This window comes from Apus apus, chromosome 5 (assembly GCF_020740795.1).
Source record: "Apus apus isolate bApuApu2 chromosome 5, bApuApu2.pri.cur, whole genome shotgun sequence".
Lineage (NCBI taxonomy): Eukaryota > Metazoa > Chordata > Aves > Apodiformes > Apodidae > Apus > Apus apus.
In genome coordinates this window covers 49,509,553-49,537,007 of record NC_067286.1, presented here as the reverse complement: position 1 = coordinate 49,537,007, position 27,455 = coordinate 49,509,553, and the positions used below count along the sequence as shown (strand labels likewise).

Sequence of the window (27,455 nt, the reverse complement as noted above, 5' to 3'; positions counted from 1 at the left end):
GTTGCTTGGTTGGAAGTAATAATAATGACAATGGTGATTTGAACTATTGCAGTGACTGTACACTGAAGAAATGACACCACCATGACTCATTGCTTTAGAAATGAAGAGCTACATTTGCCAGCCAAATATTCCCAGAAATCATCAGAGCTGCAAGGGAGTACAAACCACTGAATTTCCTGAAATTTTCCTGAAAGCCCAGGTGCAGGCCTGAGCATACCTTTGCAAGAAACTTCAGAAATATTGACACAAGCTTGCTGACACTAAGGGCTTCCTGGCTCTCCTATGCTTATGCTGGTCACTCTGAACTTCCCCCAGGCAGCTGAGATACAGGAGTTTTGTGTAACAGCAGCAGGGACTGTCAGATGAATTAGGACAGAGTTTCCAACCATGTCAGCCCCCATCATCCTCATCACTCCCACTCATTTGCAGCTTCTGCCTGTCACCACAGCAGATCTGAGAAGACATATCAGGTGTTACTAAATCTGCATCTGAAATTGGAGACCAAACAGTCTGTAGTGCACTGATAAGGAAAGACTGAGAGCCTTAACACTGTTTAAATAGACCAGGTGTACAAATTAGAAGCTAGTATTTTATCATTATACTTAATTGTTTTTACTTCTCTCCTTGAATTTTAGAAGACATCAGGAGACAACAAGAGCAAGGGTTTGCTGTGTGGTCCTCAAGGAAAGAGATACTCTGGTATACTTGTATTTATAACAGAGCAAACACCATAGATCTTAACATTTGTGCCAGCTGGCTTGCTATTTTGAGGAAGGTGCCCTCACCCATGCAGGGGGGTTGGACTAGATGATCTTTAAGGTCTCTTCCAACCCAAACCATTCTATGATTCTATGACAAGTGGACATAAACACCATGCGCCAGGCGAAGAGCAACTTTTTGCACCAAACCCACCTGGTACCCAAAAGGATACCACTCAGGACAAGCCAGCTTGTGTCTGAACTTCACATGTGGAAACTTTTCAAGCACACCAACACATTATATGAGGAGCACTTGAAATAGGAGATAAAGACAGAAGCTCCTTAAGCTGGCACACTAGTCCCAGAGAAAGTGAATGGACAGTGTTGATAATTCCTGTATTTAGAGAGTTGGGAGCAGAAAGAGGAGAAAGCTCTTGAGGTACTCTGAGATCATATCCAGCTGCTTGCCAACCTTTAGTTAGAAATAAAAACCAAGTTTCTTGTTCCCTGGTGTGCAAAAAGAAAGGAAAAAGATGCAGGTAGTTAAGCAAGCCGTGGGAGCTTCCTGCCTTGTAAGGTTCTCAGTATTACTGAAAATCTGAATAATGGAAGTGGTGTGACAGACTCAGAACATCCCATGAGGCAGGCTTGCCCGTTCAGTAGTCTTTCCTACCTTGCAGAATGCTTCTGTTACTGGTCCACCTTGGTGACAAATGCATAGCTCAGGAAGTTGTGCTTCTCAAACTGTGGTCTGCAGATAACCTGTGGTTGATCGAGCTCTTGCTCATTGGTCTCCTCGTTTCCACTCTAGCTCTTATGTCCACCCTTCATCTGTTTGGTCTTTTATCTACACCAGATGTCCTGTATGTCCAGGCCTTTCCACTCAGCCTGCAAAGCACCACACTTCATAGCCTAGTCAGCAGCCGTTTCAGCTGCCAGAAGTTAAGGCACACCAAGGGTCTCCTAAATACCCTGACACCTCACAGTTTAGCAGACCTCTTTGTTCCCCACCTACTCCACTTCCTGTTGTAGGTACCCTCTATTTCAGCAGTGAAGTTTTGTACCCTGCAGTCAAAGGTCCACTTCTGTGAGTTTTTCCCTACCTGCCAGAGATTTCCACACTGCCCACCTCTGTGAAGGCTAACAGGAGTCTGCAGGCATCTGCCACTCCCCAGCTTTACCCTGCCTGCCTGTGTTCACATATGTTTGCCAAAGTGAAAAAAGTCATCAGGTTCAGGTGTAGGACAGCTCATCTGCCCTTAAATAGCTCAGCAGGTCACTGATTGCTCACCTCCTCCCCTGCTCAGAAAGCGCTCCCATTGCAGGGGCACCTATCTCAGGTGTTTGGGGCCAGCTCTCAGCTCCTCTATGAGAGCTGCTCTTCTTCCTGAATTAGTCAAGCTTAGTTGTAAGTACCTGCAGTGAAGCAGTTTCCATACCTCTGTCAAAGCTTCGTGTTTAACCCTGTCAATGATCTCTCAGTGCAGGAATGCTTTCCAGGAGCAGGGAGTTGCTGCTAAGTGTTTATGAAGTTGTTAACTTCAAAATGGTTCCTAGGTTCACTTGGTCTCTCCCTACATTTTTATACATAAAGGTATGCCTATCACAGGGTATCCCATATGCATAAAAACCCCAGACAAATACAAGCTAATTCACAAGCTAGTACCCAGGTCAGCTCTATTAACACACCAGCCTTCTCACACTCACAGCCTTAACATGGGCAGAAACAAGATAAAAAGCAAACATACAAAATTTCCCAAAGGAAGAAACCTTCTTTCTAAGCCAACTTACCCCCTTCCCCCCCCCCCCCCCCTTTTTTTTTTTCTTCAGTCCATCTGTTCCCTGCATTCATTAGAGCAGAAGTTAATGCAGGTGGGATATGCTGCCTGTGGCCCCACAGTGGGCTTGTGCTGCTACATCCTATTGGTGTAATATGACTTGGCTTGAATTCACCCCACCAATTACACTGCTATCTTCATGTAACCTCGCACACACATATTTTACATTCAACAATTTGTTTCAAAATATCTTATCTGTCGTATTTCCCTTTTTACTCAGTCAAAACAGACTTTTGTAAGTCAAAACAACTTTCCAAATTTTATTAGCCTACTCTCTTACTAACACGAGACAATTGCTGTGTTAAAGATAAGCCCTTCTGCCTCATATCCATAATCAGAGCTTTTCAGGTAATTTGTCCTTTGCCTACTTCAAACCCAAATTATTCTCTTAAGAATTTCAGCAGATCAGCAAAACAAAAGATTTTTTTTTTCTGTGCAAGTAGCAGAGGGTAATTTGTACTTCTGCAAGGCCCTTTCACTAGAAAGAAGACAACTTGTGAAATGCAGGCCTAGCTAGGAGTAATTTCTGTAAAGGCTGGAGGAGCCAAAGAAAGTACCATTTCCTTGACAAAAAGCTGTGAAAGTGTTTGCTGGATAATTCTCCTTTAACTTCTCTGGAAATATTTGTGAGGTGCAGGAACCAGAAACAAATGTTTGGAAGAAGAGAAACAGTTTCATAAGCTGTATGAACATAAGACAGTCACAGACCTTCCTCACCCTCTGGTGTCAGTGCACTAAAAGGGCCCAGCAGAGCCACCAGCTGGACAGAAGATTGTTGTGTTTTCTCTGTGCCTTTGCAAAACACCTGAGGTGTTGGAAGCCCAGACCACCCCTCATAAGAATCCAGATTTGGAGCTATTGTTGGAGTTTTTGCCCTTTTCCAGTTCATCTGGCCAGGAAGGAAGACAGGAATAAAAACCCCTGGAATGCTGTTCTGTATTGTACTTGCTTAACAAAGAGGGGAAAAGGAAATGGAAAATAAATGGGAGGGAGAAATTCCCTAATTCAAACTTCATTAAGAATTAAGACTATACTGTAGTTTTCCTTAAATAAAGCCATTCAGTTTCAAACTCTATATATTAAAAATTATTTGAAGCTGCATGATGCATCAGAGACAAAACCCTGGGCAAAATGTTAAAAGAAATGTCATGCAAGCAATAAAAAACAATGGCTTTCGTCAGCCTGTAGATTTAGTGTAGACATGAGGCACACCAGATACAAGGTGCTAACCACACAGACTTGCATAAAGCTGAGCAGCCTTCCCCTCTGCTAAGAAAATACCTGCAAATGCTTATCTCAGTCATGATTTGCAACTAGAAACAGCCATTTTGGGAAATAAATCCATTGAGCTTTCATCCTGCAGTATCTCAAGGAGCAGAACACAGGCTTTCTGAGGTCCACCCTGTCATTAAGGCACCATGCAAAGGGCCTTCAAAGCAGTCATTCAGTCACTGATTTGCAGGTTTACGTGGACATGAATATTTGTGTTTTGGGTATGACTTCCTCCCAGTGTGTGAAGGCATTTCAATACACGGTACTGCTAGTGAAAAAAAACACCCAAACCTACATCTGTGAACCTACTCTTTGTCTGTCCTCCTTAATCTTTATTTCGGCAATGTCATACTCCTCAAAGCACGTATGCTTCAATAGGCACTGGAGAAATGTGTTTATTTCTTGCATTACGATCTGATAGGATCCCTGCCTGTATTCACACTGAGGCAAGGTTAGAGAGAGACAGAAGAAAGGGGCTTGTTGAGGTATTTCAGGGGTATGGAAAGATGGTGAAAGAGCATGGTCCCTGGCCACAAAGATGAGGGAGATGTTCTAGTTTGCTGGGCTGAGTTTAGTGACTTGCCCTGTAGGTGGGCATGGCTCTCATCCTCCTGTGCTGGTGGGACAGCCTGGGGCCAAAGGGTTGGTTAATGGAGCAGTGTCACAAACTGCTGAAGTGTCCTTGCGGTGGCTGGCCAGGAGCTCAGCAGGTGATTGCAAAATCTGCCAAGCAGCAAGACAAGTCTCTCAGGTCTGGCAGACCCAGCTAAACCATTGCTGGAACCTCAAGCATGTTCATTTAACAGTGTTTATGGTCACCTGGTATTATATATAAAAAAATAATGAGCCAAAGACTGAGAGTTCACAGCAGTGTCACAACTGCCTTGGTCATGTCCTCCCCAAAACATCAGTGCTGCACCCACTCCCACCTTGTCTGACTCTGGGGCAATCTGACTCAGGGGGTAAGAGGGTGGAAGGTTTATGGTGGACATAGGTCTCTGGCCTGGCTCCCTGCTCAGCTTGGTGAGGCATGAACAAATATTTGACTTGGATTGAGCCCACTGGCATCAGTCACCTGGAATTACTCCCTGTAGCTGCTCCTTCTCCAGTAAGACCAGAGATCCTCATGGGTCCACAGGTTCCTTGACGGGACACAACAGTGAAACACCTGAAGTAAGGCAGGATGAATCCAGGCTAGACCTAGATAGCTAGGTCTAATTGCAAAGGGAGTTACCAGGATGCCAGGCAAAGGCACTAACCCCTACCACCCATCCCTATCAGGCGCTGCCCTTCACAATGCCCCTCAGGCAGTCTCCACCATGGTTTCCCAGCCCAGGGGACCCATCCCTGCTGAGAGGGTAACATAGACATTTTCCCTTTTGACTGGAAAGGTTACCAGTGAGACCCAGGCTAAAACTAATTAACTTCTAAACCTTAGGAAGGATCAGAATGGGAGTTCAGTACAGAATTACACCAAAACATCTTGTGTTTCATATCTGTCTTCTGGACAGAAAGTCATCAAAAGCCAAGCTCTTTCATGTCTGCTGATTCACCAGGAGAATCTCTGAGCTTTGCCTGGTTTTTGTTTTTATGTAGGGTATCAGGAGTGACAAATTCCTTGGAGAGAACTCAAGGGTAAAAAAAAGGAAAAAAAAGAGAGAGAGAAGAGAGAGAAAAATTCTTGGCAAACAAGATGAAAGGTTGGGCCAGGCCCTGGGCTGTCATTCAGCCCTATAAGTGGGATAACCTTCTTTTGCCTAGAAGCCTGCTAGCAATTTGCAGAACAGTATTGCAGGTAGCCAGCAGAGCTGCCAGTCTCCAGAGTCCTCGATTTTTTGGTCCCTCTCTGTTTCCTTGGTGAATTTTCCCAAGCAGCACAAAATGTAATTTAGTTCACAAGGGGCTGCAGCTGCTTCCAGTTCTAACAGCTGCTTTTACAAGACAGAGGTTTCAGAAGACTGGCTTCCTTCAGGGGGCCACAGGACGGGTGTACCTGAGCTGCATGGATTCTCCATATTTGGCAAGGTTATCCCAGCATCCCAAAGGCTGTATATGTTCAGTTCGTTTCAACAAAGCACTTGAAATTCCACAACAATTCATTAGCCTTGCAAAAGTACTAATTAACATGGACAGAACATAATTTAAAGCAGTAAGACAGGTCTTTCAACCCTGCCAGGAACAGTGTTGATCCATAGACCCCAAGGATTCACCTAGAGCAAATAGCAGCAGCCCCAGCAGGACCCTTATCTGAGTCACAATTGCAGCCCTTGCTCAGAGAACAACTCTCAGGGTGTGTTTTCATGCTCTTCCTAACCCAGCGCAGTGGCAGGATACTAGAGAAAGTGCTGTCCCAGACTCCTCTTGCACACACTCCCAACACTTCACTTCTGATTCTTCTTTTGCTTCAGCTGTAGAGGCTGTCTAAACACTGAGGAAGATCAGCTCTGTAATACAGCAGGGAATTCATCCACCAAAAAGAAAAGGCTTTCTGAGAACTGTATTATGTTCCTGGCATCATCCCAAATCTAAAGGATGGTCTGGGACAAGGCCAGGGTTGAACTGCTTAACAACGGTCCAGAGGATTGGACTACAAAGTAAGTGATTATAATCAAATCAGTTCCATGAGCTCCTGCCTCGGTTTTCCTTCCTATAGTGGCACTAGCAGATACCTGCCTTCACCTGGTTGTTGGGAGGCTTAATATTCAGGAAACACTCAGAACATCCTCTCATATACACAAAGGCTTTGTATTAATCATACAGCGTCATTACAATTAGTGATAAACACCGTGTCCCTTTTAAAGGATACCAGTAATGCTGAAAGCAGAAATCCTTTACTCAGCCATAAATATATACCCTGTTTAGCAGAAAGGTGATATAAAGTCTGGGAAAGGCACACAGATATGCATGTATATATTCAACTATTTGAAGAGAACTGCATTCCATAACACTCCCTGGCTCGAGTGCATCTAATGGAGTAACTATTTGGGAAAATATGACGAGCATAACCAGCTATGCAATGTTCACATCTGCTAATCCTTCGCTACTCAAGTAATCATCTTCACTTGCAAAAAGATTTATACTATTCTGGGTGCAGGCAAAGAGGAGCTAAGCACTCCAGACCTCTCGCAGCTGGTATCTTGAAGGAAGCAATGCCTTAATATTCCTACTCCAGCTGAGTATATTGACGTAGGGATCTAATTTCTGGAAGGGGGGTAAAACTACTTTAGATAACTCAGAGAGGTACAAAATGAACAGATGGAAGGCTTGCGGCTACAATATTTACCATATTGGGGGATACTTGTATCTTCATTATGTTTGCACAGCTTAAATAGAGCTGCTTGCTTGACCACAGCTGCTTTGCAGTGCTGTTTTACCATGTACTTTCACACGCATCAAACTTCACGGTTAGAAAACACCAGCTGAAGGCTGGCCTTGCCTCTTTGAGAAGCAAGCACCTGACAGCCTGGGATGGATCCTGAACTCAGCCTCTCTCCAGCTCCAGAGAGCTGCTCTGGCCTGACACCCGCATGTGGCTCCAACTCAGCCATGTATGTATTTGTGTTCTAGGGATTCCCTCCATCCGGGGAGAGGATGGGGTTGGCACAAGTGTTCTTTCATAGTAAGAGCAGGTTTTGGATGACAAAGAGAGTGGTGGAAGGAGAGTGGGGTGCTGAAGGCCTCTGCAGAAAATACAGCACCCACACACAGAAGCAACTTCGAATAACAGCCCTGTGTCCCTCCCTCGATGGGGCGGGAGCAACCACGGCACAAGGACAGCACTGCTCTACCCTGCACACCACTGGCAGCCCTCTCTGGCAAGGAAGCACAGAAACATTTTTATAGTCTGGTTTGAAACATTGCAGAAGCTGGGCACCTTTTTTGGTGGGTAGTTCCTACAGATGCCTGCCTGCCTGTTCAGCTGTCTTCTCACTGCTGTTTCCCTCAGCAGCTATCACTCTCGGAGCTTGGGTGTGCCCAGCACTGCTACATCTCCCGCTTCACAGTACAGATGTGTCCTGCTCCTGTAACCAGGAATTTCAGAGTACTGCTGGCTGGCTTTCCTTGTAAACGGGAGCTAAATGTGCTTTCCCATAATGATTTCTAATTTTAAATCTCATAACGACTTCTTAAATATCTACATTCACTGTCATTCATTTGTAATTCCTCACAAAGGGCAACCTTAACAATCACAAATACAGATACACCCTTCCCTACAGAGGAGAAATGCCTTTGTGATACTGTTGGGAAAGTGTGATGGTCTTCTGGGACATTACAGAGCTTTTGATGGCCATACCTGCCCTCTTCTCACAGACCCATCTGCACTAGAATTTGGTCAGTCATTCCAAACAGCTGTCTTTTCTTTCCAATTACCTTTCCAAAGAACTATTTCTTTCTATTCCCAAATGCAAAAACCTTCCTTCCTTCCAAAATTATAATGGCTAAAGCTCTGTGATGGACAATGTTTTGCCCTAGTTTCACTAAGACACTTTGGTTTCTGTGCCCTTTAGCAATCAAAGCAGTGCTCACAGCTAGTCTCCAGGACACACCTGTACACTCGGAGCAAGAGATGAATGCACACATATGCCTACATTTTTCAGCCTGTGCTGTCTCTAGGCTGGAAGGTCAACAATACAAAGCAGCACATAGCCATTTAGGACAGGAAGTGAAAAACTATATTTAGCTGAAACTGTAGCAGAGAGGAGATGAGCAGAATATTGCATATGTTCATGCCCCCATTCCTGTGAACACTGGTAAGAGACTGTCTGCAATGATGAGAAATTCCCCACTCAGGAGCAATTCCCAGTGTCATTTACCCTCTGGCAAACCAAGGGACAGTTGCCTACCACCAGTATCACTGCACAACATGCTCAAAGCATCTGCTGAGTTTGGTGAGCACTCATTTACTGAGAAGCACTGGAAAGATCACATGACAAGTCAGCTTGGTTATAAACATGCTTTTCTGCTAAATGAATTTCAGGAGATTTTATGTCTCCTTTCTGGATACACCAAATTCAGGTATCTTTGGAGAGCATCTCCTTCTTTGTATCTCTATAGTGATATCCCAATCTTGGTGCAATGTATCTGAGCACAGAGATTTTCTTTCCAAGAAGCACCATCCCTCGGGACTGGGAAGTGCACTCCTTATTAGAGTGTGACAGACAGTAAAGAGATTGGGTGACACTGACTTGTTTCCAGTTACCTGAACTCTCCCTTCCCCATTTAAACACCACATCTCCCACATTCTAGGTTAAGGTTTTCTTTGAGCAGTACTTTGCATTGTTCCAAGATCTCCTGAGGCCAACAGGACTCGTTCCAGTTACTCAAATCAGCTTAGATTAAGTCCTTTACAAAGGATGGCTCTTGGGGAGTTTTAAAAAATCAAACCTGTAAATGTCAGTATTAGATTTATCTGCCCCACTGCAGAGATAGTTATGTAGCCTGGGTAGAAGAGCCATTTGATAAGAAAACTTTTGTGGCCAACAAGTACCTAAAAGCTCCCATCACTGCATGGGTTGGATAGGGCGCTTCCCAAAGTGTTTCTCTCATCTAGTCTAAACTGGAGATCAGACTAAATAATCAAAACAGTTGTTCAGCTTCCAGATTCCTGCAGTGCTTGACCTTTACATTCGTTGCATGAAAACTGTCAACTGTGATGGTGTTTTTTGTGCCAAAAAAGGCTTGTCACCAAAAAGATGCACAATCATTACTTATTAGGCAGTTTGGTGCCCCAGAAATGAGAACCACTGTAACCCACAGCAGCTACCTGAACCATTATCCCAAAGGACTATTTAATATTTGCATATTATGTCTCTGTCTCAGCTCCTGTCTGCTCTCCTCATCATCTCCTCCATACATTTGCCAGATGTTGTAATGAAGGTATATACCTTTTGATGAAACTGTGGTTAACGGTCTCAGCCAGCCTACATTTCTCCAGATGTTTTGTGATCTCACCACTTACTAATTTTCCTAGGACTTAGCTTGACTCTAGGTCAGAATTACTGCTTAAATTTCCCAGTTTCTTTCCCAACACGTTTTGGAAGAATTTGATTAGACTAATTTCTATCCAGCTCTTAGCTACATTTCTTCCCACATTCCTCTTGGAGGAGCTACTTATTCTGAAGACAGATTTCTCCCCAGTGTCTTTCTGCCATTTTGGAAGTGTAAGTCAGCAAAACCTCCTTATTGATTTGCTACATGCAGAATAGACCAGTCGCTTCAGTTGTTCCTAGGAACGGATGCGTGGATAGTTTCCAAGTTGCTAGGATACTTTTATGATAACATGCATTTTCATAGTTTCTGTGCATGTAGGCTTTCCCATTCAATTAATAACCTGAAGACTATGGTGAAGGTGCAATCTCAGCAATTGTTCAAGCAGTTTTCGTGCACAGAATTTTAAAATCAGGTCCAAATTCTCCATTGGCAGTTTGCCATTATGTTACCATCTCTTTTGAAAACTAACAACCTTATCTATACACACTTTGTGAATGTAGGACCTAATCCAATTTGACTATAACAGAAAACTAGCTAAACGTCATTTAGGTGTGTTTCCAACTCTGTCATGTGTTGGAGGCCATGAGCTATGCATGCTGAAGTTTGATTTTGAGGATCTTCAGCAATATCGTGGCATGCAAGCAGAAACACCTAAACCAGATTTTTTAAGTATCTACGTCCCTTCTTATGAGTGGGAGGTAGATTGAAAATAAAGACAGTTAATGAAACAAAAGGCTGTTCTGTTAAATTGTTCAGATGCTCACAAACTTCTGAAGAATCATGCATCATGCCCATCCATGCTTCAATACTCCTGCAACCACTTGATTTACAGTAAAAAATTCAGGTTCTATGACTTGTTTATTTTTTCCTGCAATTCTAAAATGAAAGGAAACCTTTGCAACCATGTGGCTCCCTTCAGACAACCTGAGAAGGAAATAAGCAGTGCCATTCTCTCAGTACTTGGCATCTTCTCTATGACAAATGTAGGGGATAACTGCAAAGTGGAAAGTCTTTTGATTATCAAGTTCCTTTTACCAGTCTACAGGGATTGGATTATTTCATTTTTTCCTTACAACTGTGTGATCCTTGTCCCTCAGTGTTTAACGTGAAGCGGAACTGAGGAGTTGTACCTTGGAACAGGAGTGTCATTGTTCCACTTACTGTGAACAACCGAACAAAACAAAAACAGTGAGAGCTGTAATGCAGGGTTCTCTCTCCATCCCGCAGCCCTGTGTGTGTATCTGGGAACAGTGCTATGGTGAAACACGAGCCTGTCAGCAACAATCTTATTCCTGTTTTGAATGAGTGTGCTCCAAGCCAAAGGGGACTGATACTGCAGATATCCCTTATCTATACACCTCTGCAGCTTCTTCTGCTCCACCCATCACAGACACATCTGGGAGCTTTTATTCGTGGGAAACAGGCTTTCTAAGTGTGTCAGACAGATAAGAAACACTCAGTATCTGGTATTACATGTTTTTCCAAGTGGGGTGACTGAAGGTTTCGGTAGCTATGTAATTTTCCCCTGATTGTTTTCGGCAGGAAACAGAAACACAGCTTCAGCACAGGCTTTTTATGATACAGCCAAGCCTTGGGAAGACTCCAGCCTGACCCTGGAATCCCAGCAGCTGATTGTCCTCCCAGTCAAAACCAATTTTCTCTCCCATTATGTTTTCTTGGGGCTTGATCCTGCAAAGTGCAGTGTCTGTCAGCCAAGAGCAAGGAAAGCCTGGAGTTTTTTTTCTGACAGAACACACACCTGAAGTCTCCTGGGAATCTGTGACAGGATTTGTGCCTACCTTAGCATGCTGGAGCTGGAGTGACCATCAGCTCATAGGGACGAGCCCTTACCAATTTCTCAGCATTTCAGCAGAAACAAAGCAAGCCTCCCAGAAACGATTCGTCACATTTCCAAAAGCATAGAACTCCCTTATTCTGTCCTTTGCCCTAAACTGAAGGTTGGAACGAATCCTTCTTCTTCCCTAACTAGCTAAGATTAAAAGTTAAATAAAGGCATTGCAGTTTATTTTCAGCTGGAATATGTTAGCTAAAGGAAATACTGTAAATTACAGTACAATCATGCCACATCATTGCAACTGTGTAGCTGATAACTCAGCAGCCAGCTCACAAATGCAGCCCAGAGCTTTTTGTTAAGTAGGAAGAGGAGAGCTACAGTTATTAAAAATGAGCAGTCACTAAAGATTCAGGACTTACCCTGAGTCATCCCTGGCTCCCTTGTCTCCTGCTGATGTTTTCATCATTACAGCACACTTTAAGACAACTTTCTTTTTCAGAGTGGCTTTAGAGTTCCTTGGTAAACAAAGCAATTCCTTTCCATCGCTGAGCAGAACCTCCACATCCTCAGGTTTTGTACTGAAGATGATATTTCAAGGGGCAGCAGGGGGAGGATGTTTAAAACCAGCTTCAGGCTCAGGAGTATCGGAGGACAGAGGACTAAACAAGCACTGAAATGAAAGCCAACTACCAAGAAGGTCTGATTTTAGCCTCTCTTATTTCTACTTCCTGTATTTATATGAACGGGGGATTTCAGGAAGAGGCAGTCTTTGGTGGTCAAGGGTGTGTGTGTGTGTGTGCGGGTGTGTTACAAAGCCATATTTAGTCGTGAAAGCAGGTTAACCTTATTGGAAAGAAGGGACTGAGACTATCAGCTTGTTTGTTTCTCTAACTTAAGTAAGTCTGGGGGACGATGTTTTACAGACTACAGGTATATCAGGAGGCAACAGAGCATGGTGAACTTTGTAAAGGATTTTATAAGGCAGCAAAGCATTAAGTCTCCGTCTGCAAATTCCTGAAGCATGTGTATTTCTATTGCTTGAGTAACTGGAACCAGATGGAGCTTGGAAACCTTTATATTTACACAGGACCTGAGAAAATGAAATGTCTAACACTGGCAGAGGACAGCTTTGCAAAAAATTTCCCAGTCACAGCAAAAACTAATGGTAAGGTTTTAAGACTGCTTGTAAATGAACAGCTATCCATGCTGTGAAGCTCCAGTCACTCTCATAGCACATTTGACCTGGACTTACTTAAGTGGTTGAGTAATGTTTGCTGTACTGGAAACCCAGCTGAATACAGACCAGCTGTGAAGGCTGGGGACTGACTGTGGAGCGCTGTGAGACAGGGCTGGTGGCACTCCTATTTGGCAGCCCTGTTGTTCTGGAAATATTTGATATTAGAAGAATGCATACAGGGAAAAATAAGGCAGAAGTATGAAGCAGAGGCAGAGAAAAGCCATTGCATGGAATGGAGAGAGAGCCAAAGGCAACATTTTGCCCCTTTTGTCTTTAGAAGGAATTTCCCAGCTTTCTAAGAGTAAGTATGCCATGCAGCCCATGGGGGAACTAGATGTGCTAGGTAGCAGCCACTGTATCCACACAAAGGAAACTAGACCTCAGTGTAGATCACAGAGCCAATTCTGCTGGCACCAAGATAGGGAGAGTCAGAGGGACCTTCACAATCATCAAGTCACACCTTCTGTGTAACACAAGACAAACTTTACTCAGGGATTTTTTTAATGAAGCTTGTAACTTCTGTTCACATTAGAAGATTAAACTTTTAGCTTTTAGAAGGATTAATCACAGAATCACAGATTTTTTTGAGTCAGAAGGGACATTAAAGATTGAGTTCCAACTCCCCTGCATGTGCAGGGACACCTTCCACTAGAACAGGCTGCTCAGAGCCCCATCCAACCTGCCCTTGAACACCTCCAGGGATGGAGCCCCCACAACATCCCTGGGCAGCCTGTTCCAGTGTCTCACCACCCTTACACTGAGGAATTTACACCTGATCTCTAACCTAAGTCTCTCTTCATTAACCCTTGTCCTCACACTGCAAGCCCCTGTAAAAAGCCCCTCCCCAGCTTTCCTGTAGGCCCCCTTCAGGTACTGGAAGGGCACTGTGGGTCCCCCCAGAGCCTTCTCTACTTCAGGCTGAACAACCCCAACTCCCTCAGCCTGTCCTCGTAAGAGAGGTGCTCCAGCCCTCAGATCATTTATCTTAGGAAGTCAAAAAGCCTGACTTCAACACCCTTCTACATAATGTGTCTTAGTGCTTGATTGTTGATATTACTTAAATACACAGCTTATTTTTTTTTGCTTTGTCTAATTTTAATTTTTCAGCTAAAGTACGTAATAATGCTCTTTTCTGCTAAATTAAGGAGCTCCTTGGTCCAACTCATGTAGTCATTTTCAGAAGATGATGAACTCATCCAATGACAAATTTAGTCCTCTTAGACAAAGTGGTTGGCTGGTATTTTACTCATCCCTCACTGCAGGCTTGTCAAATCTCAGTTCTGAATCCTTCTGTTGGTTCTGGAAATAGAGGTCCATGAAGAAAATATGATCTAGATTTTTCACTGACTGGACACCTTTGAAATGCACCTTGGGTATTGGCTTAAGAACAATATCCCAGATGCATCACACAAATTCAACTCTACTCCAGGTTTTCATTTCCCTCCACTGCAGTTCTGCAGGGACCAGGCACACTCAGGGTTTACCCTTGCTTTGCTGGAAAATGAGTTTGCTGAGAAAAAAAATGGTGAAGCTGTGGCTGGACCTGCCCAGATGGGGGAAATCTGTGTTCACACAAATAAGCAGCCATCCTAGGCAAAGACATAAGGTTTTGCAAATGCAGAGTATCAGTTTTCAGAGGGTGTTAGGCATTTTCAAAGGTGGTGTTGGGGAAGAAGAAACAAAAGGACTAATTAAACAGACCCAGGAAAAAATGGCAAAAATGCAGAATACAAAAATCCAGTCTTGCGGTGCTATTTCAGTTTCATGTTATTTGAGAGAAGCTACATTCGGGGGGTTTTGTTTGTGAAATCTTTCACAATTTAAAGAATGCAGAGTGTCAGAAATTTGAAATTTTGAAATTAGTTTTGTTAAAGATATTGACCAAACTTTATGAAAAAAATTCTCATATTTCTGCAAAATATTTAGTATTTCTGCAACACAGTTAAGTACTTGTGTAAAATCTTTAAAATATTAAAATTAAGACAAATTTTAACAGAAGAAATTCTCTCTGAGCTTTGTTGAGTGTTTTTTCAAGCCAGAGATTTTACAGGTTTGGAATGTGTGACGTTGTGTTTTAGTATCAGGCTTTGGAAATAAACAATTATACAAAAGATACATGACAAAATACTATCAATTTACTACAAAAAAGACACTTCTCTGTGACAGATACAAGCTGAACAGGGGAATTCTTGTCTTTTCTAGGGTGGATTCACCCTTTCCATGTTAAGCCACAGTACGTTGCAGCCCTTTTTTTATTTTTATGCAGCTAAGTTGGAAAGGTTTAGAGTTGGAAAGGTTTAAGCCATTTAAAAATGGCTTAGAGTGAAGTCCCTAAGTACAATGAACACTTTGGCTACAATAAAGTGCTTTCAGCATATGCACAGATTATACAGCAGTTCTGCTTTCCATACAGTAGGAAGTGGCTGCATCAATAATACGACACATGACAGAGCCCAGAGGAATTGTCAGGCTTATTGTGTCACTAATCCATAGATTATTTGCCTTTTATAGAGTCTGTTACATAACAGATCACAATGGCTTTTCATGTCAGACCTGTGAGGGGTTAAAAGAGGTACTTTCCACATTCAGGTTTTTATTTTTTAAAGTTCATTCTGTGTGTGAGAAGGAATTTTTTCCTTTCCCCAGCTTAGAAGAAGTTAGCCTAGCACACACCAAAGAATGAACGCTGACGCAAAAGCCCAGGAATGCAGGATATCCCTTTTCTCCACTTCACTAGGACTCTTCTGTAGATGCACAACACCCACAGTAGCTAATGACAGGTTTATACAGCAATAGGGATTCCAAAAGCATGCATCGTGGTTAAGAAAAATAAGGTCAAGCTTTGTTTTAACACTGAGTGTGAACCTGCTGGACATCACTATAAAGCGGGATGAAGCAGCCAGAACACTGTTGATCAAGATGTTTCTGAGACTGCTGTAATTGCTTCTGGATCAGTGCCTCAGTAGAGCAATCTGTGTTCTCAGCAAATCACATTTCTAGTCCCAAAAGAGCAAATTGTGTGTTTCAGAATTGCTGCAAATCACACTGATACACTTAACCCAAATAATGGCTTGATCCAGGTCACACTCCTTGGAATAAATGAAAATGTGGGCATTCTGTCATGGACTTCAGCAGGGTCCAAATCTCACCAAGAAAGTGCAGGCACGTATTCTAGTTGAGTCCTGAAATTTTGGATTTTCAACAATAAATATGAGAAGGTTTTACATCTCATCATCTGAGAAAAAAAGCAGCAAACACTCTAGTTGTTTATAGAATTTATTTATAGTGTACATATTTTTATATAGTGCATAACAATACTGACTGCTATAATATTTTATAAATGCTGAATTAACTATTTTTTAAATTTTTCACAACAAAAATAATCAAATATCATGCCCACATTTTGTAACAAATTATCACATTAAATCCATTTGGATTTCATGACATATTTATTTGTACAAAGGACCCCATATCACAGAGCATTCACAGTGCATAAGGTCACAGTCATTGAAAAAATAAATAACATGATAAATAGATTTCTGTTATTTACAGTTTACAAACCCATCCCTTTCTGTTTTCAAAGTAATCAGTTCTAGAAAGTGTTCATAATATTTAAAGAGGTACTGCACCTCCTAAGGGTGCACTGCAAATGTCTGCAAGTATGAAACACAGGGAATCTTAAAAGGTTCGGAAGTTTTTTCAGTGATCATGAGTTACTTCAAATACTTTCTTGCAATGGAGGAGAAGGTGAGAGCCAATTTCCACTCTCAGTTCCACTGATACTAATTTGGGCCAGCTAGCAGGGCATTAATGAGCACTGGCACCACTCCCATGAACATGAAGGCAAGAATTTGGTGGTAACTTTGATGCAGTTTCAGCCATTTGAAACACAGGTGCTGCTGGGGAAGCAGATCTACCAGTGTTCTTTGCACACACAACTGGTATACGGATGAAGGCCATATTCTTGCTGTAAAAACCATCTGAAAGGAAGCATCTCAGTTGGTATTAATCTTTCTAGAGATTACACCTGTCTGGTTTTGATATGTTCTGATACCTTTAGATTTTGTCATAATTCCCTATTGCTATAAATCAACCTTTAGGTTTGTCTTTCAAGTTTACCGAGATCATCTTGGTAAGAAGATGACAAGGATCACTTACATTCTTTGTGCAAGTAAAGAAGAAAAACAAATGGAATTAAATTCAAACTGGTCACTCTTGTAAGAAAATACCCAAATGGCATTAGTTTCCCATAGCCATTAATTTCCTTCAGACTGTGCACTGGATGAAGTACAGCAGCAAGCAGAGCAATGTGACGTACAAACTGCCACAAACACTGCACATCTCAGCCTGGGGAGAAGGAGCTACATGTATCTCACCTTTCAGGACAGGGATGTATAGGATTTCACAGCTCTCTCTGGGGAGAAAACATCAGGACCCCACACCAGGGGAAAAGTGAGAAAAGTGTATGCTCAAGTTTTTCAAAAGGAGGTTTTTAAACATGTACACAGGACATCAGAAACTCAAATGAACACCACTTGAACGACATCCTTCAGCAGAAAATCAGTCATTTAGATACGGAGTGTTCAAAATAATTCAGGGGAATAATAAAGGGTTTGGTACAGAACTGCTGGATCTAAATCCTTTAATTTAACTGTGCAACCATCATATATATCTCATCACCAAAAAAAAATAAAAATAAAAATAAAAATATCTGGAGTTCAGACTCAAAGAAATTGAAAGGAAATTGTGTAGTAAATGCACAAGCTGCAGACATTTTCTTCTGAGTGCTTGAACGCAAATAACTGAGAGAACTGAAGCTTGCAATGACAGAACATTATGCTCAAGGTGATGCATTTCAATTAGGAAGATTCTTTGGTTTCATCTGATTATCAGTGTTATTTTAGTGTCTGTTTCATATTACATTAGGTCTAATCTTTCCTTAGCCTGAATAATCAGGCAGTATTTGCAAAGCTTAAAGCACTCTACCAAAAAGAACTAACTGTAGGATGCAAATAAATGGCATTGCAATTGCAAGAAATCCAAGGAAGACAACAAAACTCATGAGGGATTTGTGCAACTAGAGCAAACACATAATAGAAACAAGTGTGTGTAATTAATGCACAATCACAAAGGAAGTCAGAGACAGAATAGAATACTGGCTATAATTGCTAGCCATTAGACTAGTAAAGACCTTTTCCATTTGTTTATATGTTGACAGAATGTTTACAATATAATCTAAACTCAGAAACTCAAGATGTTTGTTACAGCTGCAGCAAGCATGTAGAAAGAAAATAAAATTGGCACGCCAATGACTGAGCCAGGAGAAAGATGGCTGACTGTGCTGTACCTGTTGGGAAGACTGAAACTGTTGTTCTAGGCTAGACTTTAGTCTGGAGAGCAGCCCTTAGATTATCAAATAGTCATTAAGATAACCATAAGTGTAGCGTTTTAGATTTAGACGTGTAGATCCTGAAACTGAAATATTTACTCAGGCAATACCTTAAAATGTAGCACAATTGTTATGGTAAATAAATGAAATCAAAAACTGTTGAACTCAATGGAAACAATCTCACTTGCTCAGCACAGACAGCCCTGCACGCTGTGGGTCTGTGTGAGCTTGTGCTACTCCACTGGAACTGCAGTGGAAAAGAGCTGCTAGAAGCTCTCCTTGGCCGGCTGCAATTCAGTTTTGATCCTGCTGGTCCAGCATGGCAGATGCAGAGTTTTGAAGTCTGAGACAAAGAACCTGTTCTCTTATTTACAGGAGTGGAAATTCAAAGTGGTATCAGCAGAGCAGATGTCTGCAGATTCTGGCCAAACATTTTAATTTGAGAAAGAAAGAAAATTCTTACACTACAAAACAAATCGAGTATTAAAAGATCAGAGTATGGTAGAAAACACAGAAACTATGCTCCGCTGTCACCTTAGGACACAATCCAGCAAGGCACTTGGATATGTGCTTAGCTTTAAGCATGGAATCAAGCCTGTTGAAGTTAAGCTTTGCTGGATATGGGATAGCTTTTTCTGAGTTGCATTATTTTTCAGTGTTAGTATTTTCAGATCATAGGAACAGTTTTCCCTCTCACATTCACCAGCTTTCTTTTCACTCTCAAACTGAACATTAACTTAGATGACATTGTGACACACACTCCAAACTCAGCCAGGTAACTTTTGCAATAGTTTGTACAACCAAATGGCTACAAAATTTTACAGACACAATCTGAACAGCTGCAATAGAGAACTGTACTAATTGCAGAGAGCCAAGCACAAATCACTCCTTTTCTCGATTGGAAAATGGCAAAAAAAAAAACTGTAGTGGTTTCCTGATCATATAAGCAAATAATTATTTTTTTTTATTATTTTTTATACACGTGAAAGGCACTAGTCTGCTATTACTTGGCAATAGCCTCCTGAATTACTGATACATTCTGATGTGGGTTTACCTGACATACAACAATCTGTCAATCAGACCTTTCTCAGGCCATTCAGTTTATCTGCATGGTTTGGTCTATGCCATCTGTACTTATTTTAGCATATGGATAACAACTACATAGGGACTCTTTAAACTACTTCATATGATGATGTGTCATCAAGGCCTTGATACAGCATCTAGCAATTCTTTGGCAAACAATGCATTCCTGGTCATGTGGTGGTGTCAGAGGAAAATTGTACCAATGTTATTTATAATCATAAGCATAGCATGTTACCTGTCTCAGCAGAAGATGCATATGAGACCACCTCATGTAATGCAGCATTAGAATTCAATATTAGATGTCCTGAAGTGGGTCTATGTTTTAAGGAGGGTTATAGATGACAGGACTGGCCATGCAATTTAAGGTCAGCATTACATTCTGAGACTGTTTCTTGCTGCAACAGAACACTGTGGTTTTCTGGAGCAGCTGATATTCAATTTAGGCAGAATAATTCTAAATGATACCTGAAGGACTCATGGCATTAGCAAACACGATTTCATGCACATTTGGGCATATTTGCTACAGAACAAACTGGTGCCCCTAGTCTTCTAAGTTTGCCTGACTCAGAACTATGAAGGTACAGTACAATTTGCTAAGTCTAGCACTGTAAACATTAATGCCCTCATCACTGTCAACTCAGCTGATCACTAGGCATTCAAAACCGATTTTTGGAACTACTCTTCATCAGTGTAAAGACAACTGAGCTGCCCGAACTGTGCACAGAAGAGTAAATGTTTGCTTGGAGGCAGCTAGGGGTCTAGAACAACTGTCCACCACCAACTCTCCACCAGATTTTTCTACACTGCTGACTCCACCAGGACAACTCCATAGGGTCTTGCAGGTGGCACTGTACTGCTACCCCCTGCCACACAGCACCGTGCTACCAGTCCTCCCTGCAGCAGGGTGGCCACCTGCTTCCCAGCTTCCCAAGCAAAACCCTCCTGTAGTTCTCCCCACCACCTTCAGTCCCACCTGCATGCTAGCTGGCCAAAATTTTAATTTTTGTATTTGAAAACAGCAAGACTTGTATAACAAAACAGCAGGCTGTCCTGCCAGGCAGTACTCAGCTGTTCAGCTTCCCCTTCCCACCTCCCCAGCCACTCATTCCCCCTGCCTGCCCATCTCCGCCTTCTCCCCATCATGTCCTGGGTACTGCAGGCAGAGCAGGAATGAGCTTGCTGGTGGGCCTCTCTCTGGCTCCAGAGCTGCCAGGTACTCAGAGCCCCCCATGGTGGTGTGCAGAGCCCCCACCCACGTTCGAGGCCCTGCAGAGCTTGGTGGGTGGCAGGGAGGAGCAGCACTGTGCCAGGGGGCAGGGCGGTCAGGCACAGGGAGAACCACGTGCCATCTGCCACAGATCTGTGTAGAGCTGTCCCAGCGGTCGGTGGTGTAGAAGCGTCCAGCAGAGAGCTGTTGGTGGACAATTGTCCCATTCTACTCCAAGTCCATCCAACAGCAGCGCATGGAGAAAAACCATTTACTCAGCTTCTCTCTCTGCTCCTTTCAGCCTCATATCTAAGCCACCACAAGATTTTAAGCAGCAAAACTGTCCTTCTGAAAGGTTGCAGGGATGAGATTAAGACTAGAGAGGGATCCTCCTACCATGGCACACCATGTGCTTCATCTTCACAGCCTTTCTGCAACAGAAGACTCATCAAGGTGAACATGAACTTCATCTCCTCAGCTTTACACCACAGCAAAAATGAATGTCTGGAAATGAGGTCACCAGCATACTGGAGATCAAATGTGTTCATTGTCATGCCTGCTTACACAGTAGAACATTTTAATAACGCTCTACTCGTTGCCACCTCTAGGACTGACTAGGTTAACTACATAACTACTTAATTAAGGTGAAAAACCCTAAATGGATACTAATACTGATATTTGTAACAGAGTGTAAAGCAAATAACAAATGTGTTGCTTTTTTTTCCTTAGGAATACCTTGGAAGGATCCAATTCATAAAAAAAAAAAAAAAAAAAAATTCAACAGTAGAGTACACTCCTTAATTTGTACCAAAATAATTTAAAAATAGCCTTAATTGTAAACACATTACTTGTGTAAACAGTATTCTACATGTGGGCTGGCTGAATAGAATTGTCATACATGTCAAAATAAGGAGCTTTCTGATTTAGTGCTTATTTACTAAGGTGTTGTGGTTTTTTCTTCTCATTGATGGACATCATAGTGGGATTTTTTTATATATAGTCTTAAGTGCAAAATATTACTATATTTAAAAATGCATAAACTGTTAGTTGATAGATTTCTTTCAGTTTATAAACGTTAAAAAATTTTAAAAATCTATGTATAAAGTCAACTGTGCTTCTTTAGAAACTATATGTGATCATTCACATCTAGCTTTAAAGTATTTTCCAAGTTTAGTATCAATTCAAAAGACGCTGTCCCTGTGATTTGCAATCACATGACTGCTACAATGTGGAATGTAACCCATTGCTTTTAATACTCCGGGCCAGATCTTGCTGTCAATTACATTCCAAGTAATTCCTTATATCAGATTTATGCTGGTGGAAAGGATATAAAAATGTGGCTTCTACGGGGGGGTTAAAAAAAGTATATCATGCTTCAAAACTTGCATGCAATCAAAACAAGGATCACATTCTCTTGACAGACTTGCTTTTGTCTAGGAGTTTCTTATCTGCATTGCTCTGTGTCAGACACTCATCTTCATTAAGCTTCTGAGAATAAATAAAAAATGGAGAAGAATACACCAGCTTCTTGTCTGATGAAATAAGCTTCTTCCCCCCACCCATCAAATCAAATCACAAGGAGGGTGGGTTTTGGTGTCAGAAAGTCTGTATTCTGTTCAGATACTACCCTCAGCTGATAACAACAACTGATAGTTACTGAGCACCCAGTTATATTTTATTTGTTAAGTTTCTTCTAAATTTACACAATAGGCTTACAAGGGCCAAGCAAAGTTTTTCTTGTGGTGTAATATTCCACAAATGTTAGTTTGTAGTTATTTATACAACATTCCTTATTAATGGTAAAACATATTTTTCAAGTATGAATTTCTGCATGTAATTCTCTTCTTCAATATGCAGATACTCTGACTTTTAGTGTGCATCATCACAAGTGATACAACATACAACCATTTCCTCTTCTTTCTCTGCCACATCGCTCACGTTCATTAAAAATAGTGACAAATATTCAACACTGCCATCAGCAACTGTCAGTGCAGCTCCTCTGTAAGCAGAGTACTTGAAGGGGGAAATGATGTCCTCAACAGTGCATGCCATAGTATGTGCCTTGGACTTTCAGGTCCGGTAGTTGAGATATTTTGACTGAGCCAAGAAAAGTTCTGAACTTGCCTCTTACTCTTCCATGGAAAGTAAATGTCAAACCCAAAAGAACTATAAAGATTTTTCTCCTGTCCTCTTGATAACCTTAGTAGTGGTGGTTGATTGTCTGCAAAAGGAGAATGAAAACCACAATAGAATGTCCCAGAAATAAGTAATTTTAGAGTTCTGCATAAGATCCATACAGCTTTATGACTGAGCAGCAATATCCAAAGAGGAGGAAAATGCTTTGGTTGCCTCGAGCTAGCATGTTGAAAGAAAGATACGCTTTCCTTCCACACAGGTAAAAGTGCTTGTTAGCTGATGAAGCAGGAATGACACTCAAATTACTGATGGAAAGAAAGTAGAAATGTGAAATGCCTGCTGTCATTTACAGCACATGTAATCAGAAGAACTTCAGTCTCTCTCCTTGCTGTCGTTTAAAGTTCTTCTCGGCACATAGGGAAGTTGACAAAGGTGAAGACGTTAAACTCTATCAATATAGAGAAACACAGGAAAACAGCATAAAGAAACAACACGTAGATGCCTAACTTCCTGTCAAGTTTCCACTTATTTACATGGATTCCAAACACCTGCAAGCAAACAAAACGTTAGTTAAGTAAGCCCAGAGGAGACTTTTTGAAATTATTATTATTATTACTATTATTATATCTTTTATTGTTATTATAATTAATATTATAAGCTATAAATTAGTCTTTTGAAGATGATCCTGGATGAAGATAAAAATACATGCTCAGTATTTTTATAGATTGAAAAAGCAATATATGTTTTCCTGATCAAGAAAACAAATATAAAAGCCCAAACTAAGAACTCAGACTCTGGTCTGACTCTCAGTTGTCCTAAGATCCTCCTACAAAATACTAAATGAGCCCACTTCAAGGCTCCTTCACAAGTTCTTCATGTAAGTGAGACATAGGCCCTAGTTGCTCAGTTTCAGTACATGGGACACATTCTAGAGAGTCAACACTCATTCACTGACCCAGTATGAGCTAAAGGAATGCACTGAACTACACATGGATGCCTCTCCTTCCAGTGGTCTCCTTAGGTCCCAGTAATACAACAGCACCTAATTAATGTTCATTCTTGCAACAGCTGCAGAAGAGGTGCTTTATTTGATGTTTTGCTCAGCTCCAGAACTAATGGGAGTTACAAGTTACAGGTAGCAAAGCAATGAAATCCTCAGAAAGGCATCTATTTTCAGTGCTGTTGAGTGCCTCTCAGTTATTATTTGTTTTGCCCAAAATTCTGAGTTTTTCTGGGAGAATCTGTGTGAATCAGAGTAGCCAGCAGAACAAATGAGACAATAATAGATGCTTCAAACTCAGGTGATATGGCTTCTGGTATGGAAAGACTCATTTCAGAAAAATGTGAACACCTAGCATAGTAACACATCTGCATAATCCTCCCATTTTTGTCCAAAGTGCTGATCTCCAATACACATGCAGCAACATTAGATACAAACATCTACAGCACATTTTGTTGTTTCCCAGGCACCATGCAGTACAGCAGAACTGGAGATAATGATAAGAAAAAAACAGGTTCCCACAGCTCACAAATTAGGTGCATCAGGAAGTTAATGGCAGAGTGAACAGCCCTGGTCATTCCATCACTGAAGGTGTGCACGGGTGATGTGGAGTTTTTAAAGACCTAGTCCATGCAACAGTGTGAAATCTCCAGTGATGATCCCCTCCTCTACAGAACCTCTACAGGGCCTCCACAGGCAATCAGTGAAAGATGTTAGTGTGAGTATTTTTATACCTTTGGGATTTGATTCTTCCCACAGAGGGCTACCTGGAGTAAGCGGGATCAGACCTTAAGTACCAGCAAAACTGACTTTTAAAACAGAATTATTGTTTCAACTTAACAAGTCATGTGTTACAAGGGTAACAAAGTGTCTTATGCTGAATGTTATTTAGCATGCCTAGTAAAAGTCCTGAGGTTCACAGATCTCACAGACTAGTCTTCATCAGGGTTTTGGCTACAGCACTTGTTAAGTTCAGGATGGTTTTGGAAAACAGAGACATGGGCAAAGGGTGATGAAGCATACTTGGGTCTTGTCCCGACACAGAGACAGGCCTAGGGCACATAGCTGGACAAAGGAGCCCAGAAGTATTGTTGGATCCCACACTTTCAACACTGCCACTGAAATCAATGGGACCTACATGTATCCAGCATCTCTTGCACCCAATGTCAGATTTCAGTCCTCAGTGAGGAAAATTGTAGCTCTTTGACTCATGGCATTGCTAGAAGAAAGACACTTTACAAGAATCTATGCTTTGGGGATAATTATTTCCATTTTGTCCACCTACAACATTCAAATACCAAATAAGTATTTTGCAACAGGAATACTTGAAGACCCTCAAATACTTACAGTAAGTGCCACAGATCCTAGCAAAAGTGCAACTGAATAGACCAGTCCTTTGCTGTTTATCTTAACCTGTGGGAATTAGAGAAGAGACCCTTAAAGTGCTCAGCATATAATTACTGTACTTTGGAGATCAGAAATCAATTTACTGATTTATGGTCCTCCTTCTGTTTTGAATAGTGACTGACTTATACATTTTAAACTATGCAAATTCATGGCAGATTTATCATAATGAAGAATGGGAAGATTAAGGAATCAAAACAAATGTATAAACAATACCATCTCCATTAAAAATAATAATCAGCATTAAAAATTGATTTTATGTTAAAGGATCCTCAGCAGAGAGAGATATGCTGTTGTTCTCATTTTTGCAGACCAAGACCCTAAGGTACAGTGAGATAGCTAGATGTGCTTAAAGCTGTGCAGTGAAAAAATGACAGAGCCATGAACAGATATCACTGGCACTATTTAGCTGCTCTACAGTATAACATACTTCCGTTGACAAATTAGGAATTAATTGCAGCTTATAGAAGAATTTCCTTAACTCCTGATTCCTTGGCAAAGAAACACCATCTTGTTTAGTAACCAATAACATGCTCAGCGGGTTGCTCAGGTTTTGTTATCTTTTTAAAAATTTGCATGCTTTATTTCTAGGATTATTTTATGTAAACAGACAAAAATTAAAACTCAAAGATTTTCCAAGTATACATACAGTTGATCCAGAATCAATCGCCATGGTCTGCAAACCCCATGGAACCCCAAGGCCCACCAGAATGTCAAAGACATTGCTCCCTATTGTGTTGGATACTGCCATGTCACCAAGGCCTGCAGAGAAAAAAAAAGCATAGGACCATTACTCTGTGTACTAGAGGAAACTAAAGGGGAATGATCTGCAGTGATCCAAGTCCCCTGGAACTGGCCAGAGTATCTGAGGTAGGAAGACAACTTCCATAATATTTGCGTGACTTCTGAAAAAAGTGTGCAAAGAATTGCTCACTCCAACTACATCTTCCTTATGTCTTGAAGAGCTTTTACTGGGTGCATGGTATCCATTCAGCATCTGAGTTCAATGTCAATTTTAAAAAAACAACTCCTGTTGTATGTAGTCTGCAGCCACAGGGAAGCTGGAGATTATGTACTGGATTTAGTATGTGGACACGTGGCCTTTATCCCATGTGAATGATGAAAAGTGATCCTGAAAAGAACCCAACCAGATGGTAGTCAAAGATATTAAGTACTTCTGCAGGTCTTAATCAGCAAAATTTCTCTTCAGGAACAATAAAATGCTATAGGAAAGGGAAAAAAATGTGAATGGTGGTGAAATCCCTAAGCATTATTCAAAATCTAGTCCTAATGCTCATCTCTGGCTGGCATCTCATTCTGCACCAGTGTCAACGGATGTGAGGAAGGCAGAACTCTTCTCTGCCCCTGCTAATTTCTCTTAGGCATCGTCCTAACTATTTAATCACTTCCACAAAGTGAATACTGGAAAATAAAAGGAACTCTGAAGTAAATGAGAGTACTTTGAGAGTACACAGAGTGGAGATAGACACTACCACACTACAAGTACAGTTCCTTCTTGCAGGAAGCTGTTGAAAGAAAGGCTGTGCTTTGGATCCATGCTATGGTAGTGTCCATCTCTACTTTTTAAATATTTGTCAGTAAACACCACTCCTGAATCCAAGCAGTGCAAAATCCCTCTGCTGTCTTTGAAAGAATGAGGCTGGTTTTTGTCAAGCTAGTGCTTACCTTCATTTTCAAAGGAAAAAATTCCTACAGTAGCTTTGCCTAATGCCAAAGAAGAACTAATCTAAAGAAGCAGTCTGTTCATTAAAAAACCTAACGTGTCTTCCTTCTGTTCTTGCAAAAATCTGTTCACTTTAATACTACATATGGAAAATTAATTTACTAAGAAGGTGGTTCCATAAGAATCCTGAATACTTTTTTGTACTGCTTTTTGTGAGATTTTCTTACACACAACAAATTATACAACCTGGAAAATGAAATATTTTTAAAATATAATTATTTTCAATCAAATTACATTTATCAGCACTACTCCTACCTCAAACTACAAAGTGCAACTCTTCGTATGTCCCAATGGGAAAGAGGTATACATTTGGATAAGAGGTATGTCTGGAGCAAAATCACTTCTGCCAGATCCTCTTAAACCATTTCCCTTCCATGGGTTTGAGAGGTCTAGAAATCAGTACAAGTTTTACATGGACAAATGCTGGTAAGCTTATATTCTCCAATGTAGTTTTAATATTACTTTGGGATATCTGAGTTTTGAATGACCTTTTAGACTGCCCAGTCCCAACAAGCAAAATATAACTGGACAGGAGGATTTGTTTTGTTTTGTTTTTCAGTAGTTAGCAAAGTGTTTTGCCTTTTAACAAGGCACTGAAACAGTAAAAATAATAAAATAATAGAATTGCACTGAGAATTTGTGTGTATGAAAGAAGCAAATC

At 41.3% G+C, this 27,455-nt stretch overlaps 1 protein-coding gene across 1 annotated transcript in view; it reads right to left on the bottom strand.

Annotated features, from left to right (window-relative positions):
- The window catches only part of LOC127385855 (ras and Rab interactor 3-like), a 170,842-nt gene that overhangs the window by 55,517 nt on the left and 87,870 nt on the right, over positions 1-27,455 (bottom strand). Inside the window, exons 15-18 of the mRNA XM_051622032.1 lie at positions 25,700-25,812; positions 24,994-25,059; positions 23,045-23,194; positions 12,014-12,186 (exon numbers count right to left, since the gene is read on the bottom strand). Of these exons, the coding sequence (XP_051477992.1) occupies positions 12,014-12,186; positions 23,045-23,194; positions 24,994-25,059; positions 25,700-25,812 (502 nt within the window). The remainder of the gene's footprint in view (positions 1-12,013; positions 12,187-23,044; positions 23,195-24,993; positions 25,060-25,699; positions 25,813-27,455) is intronic.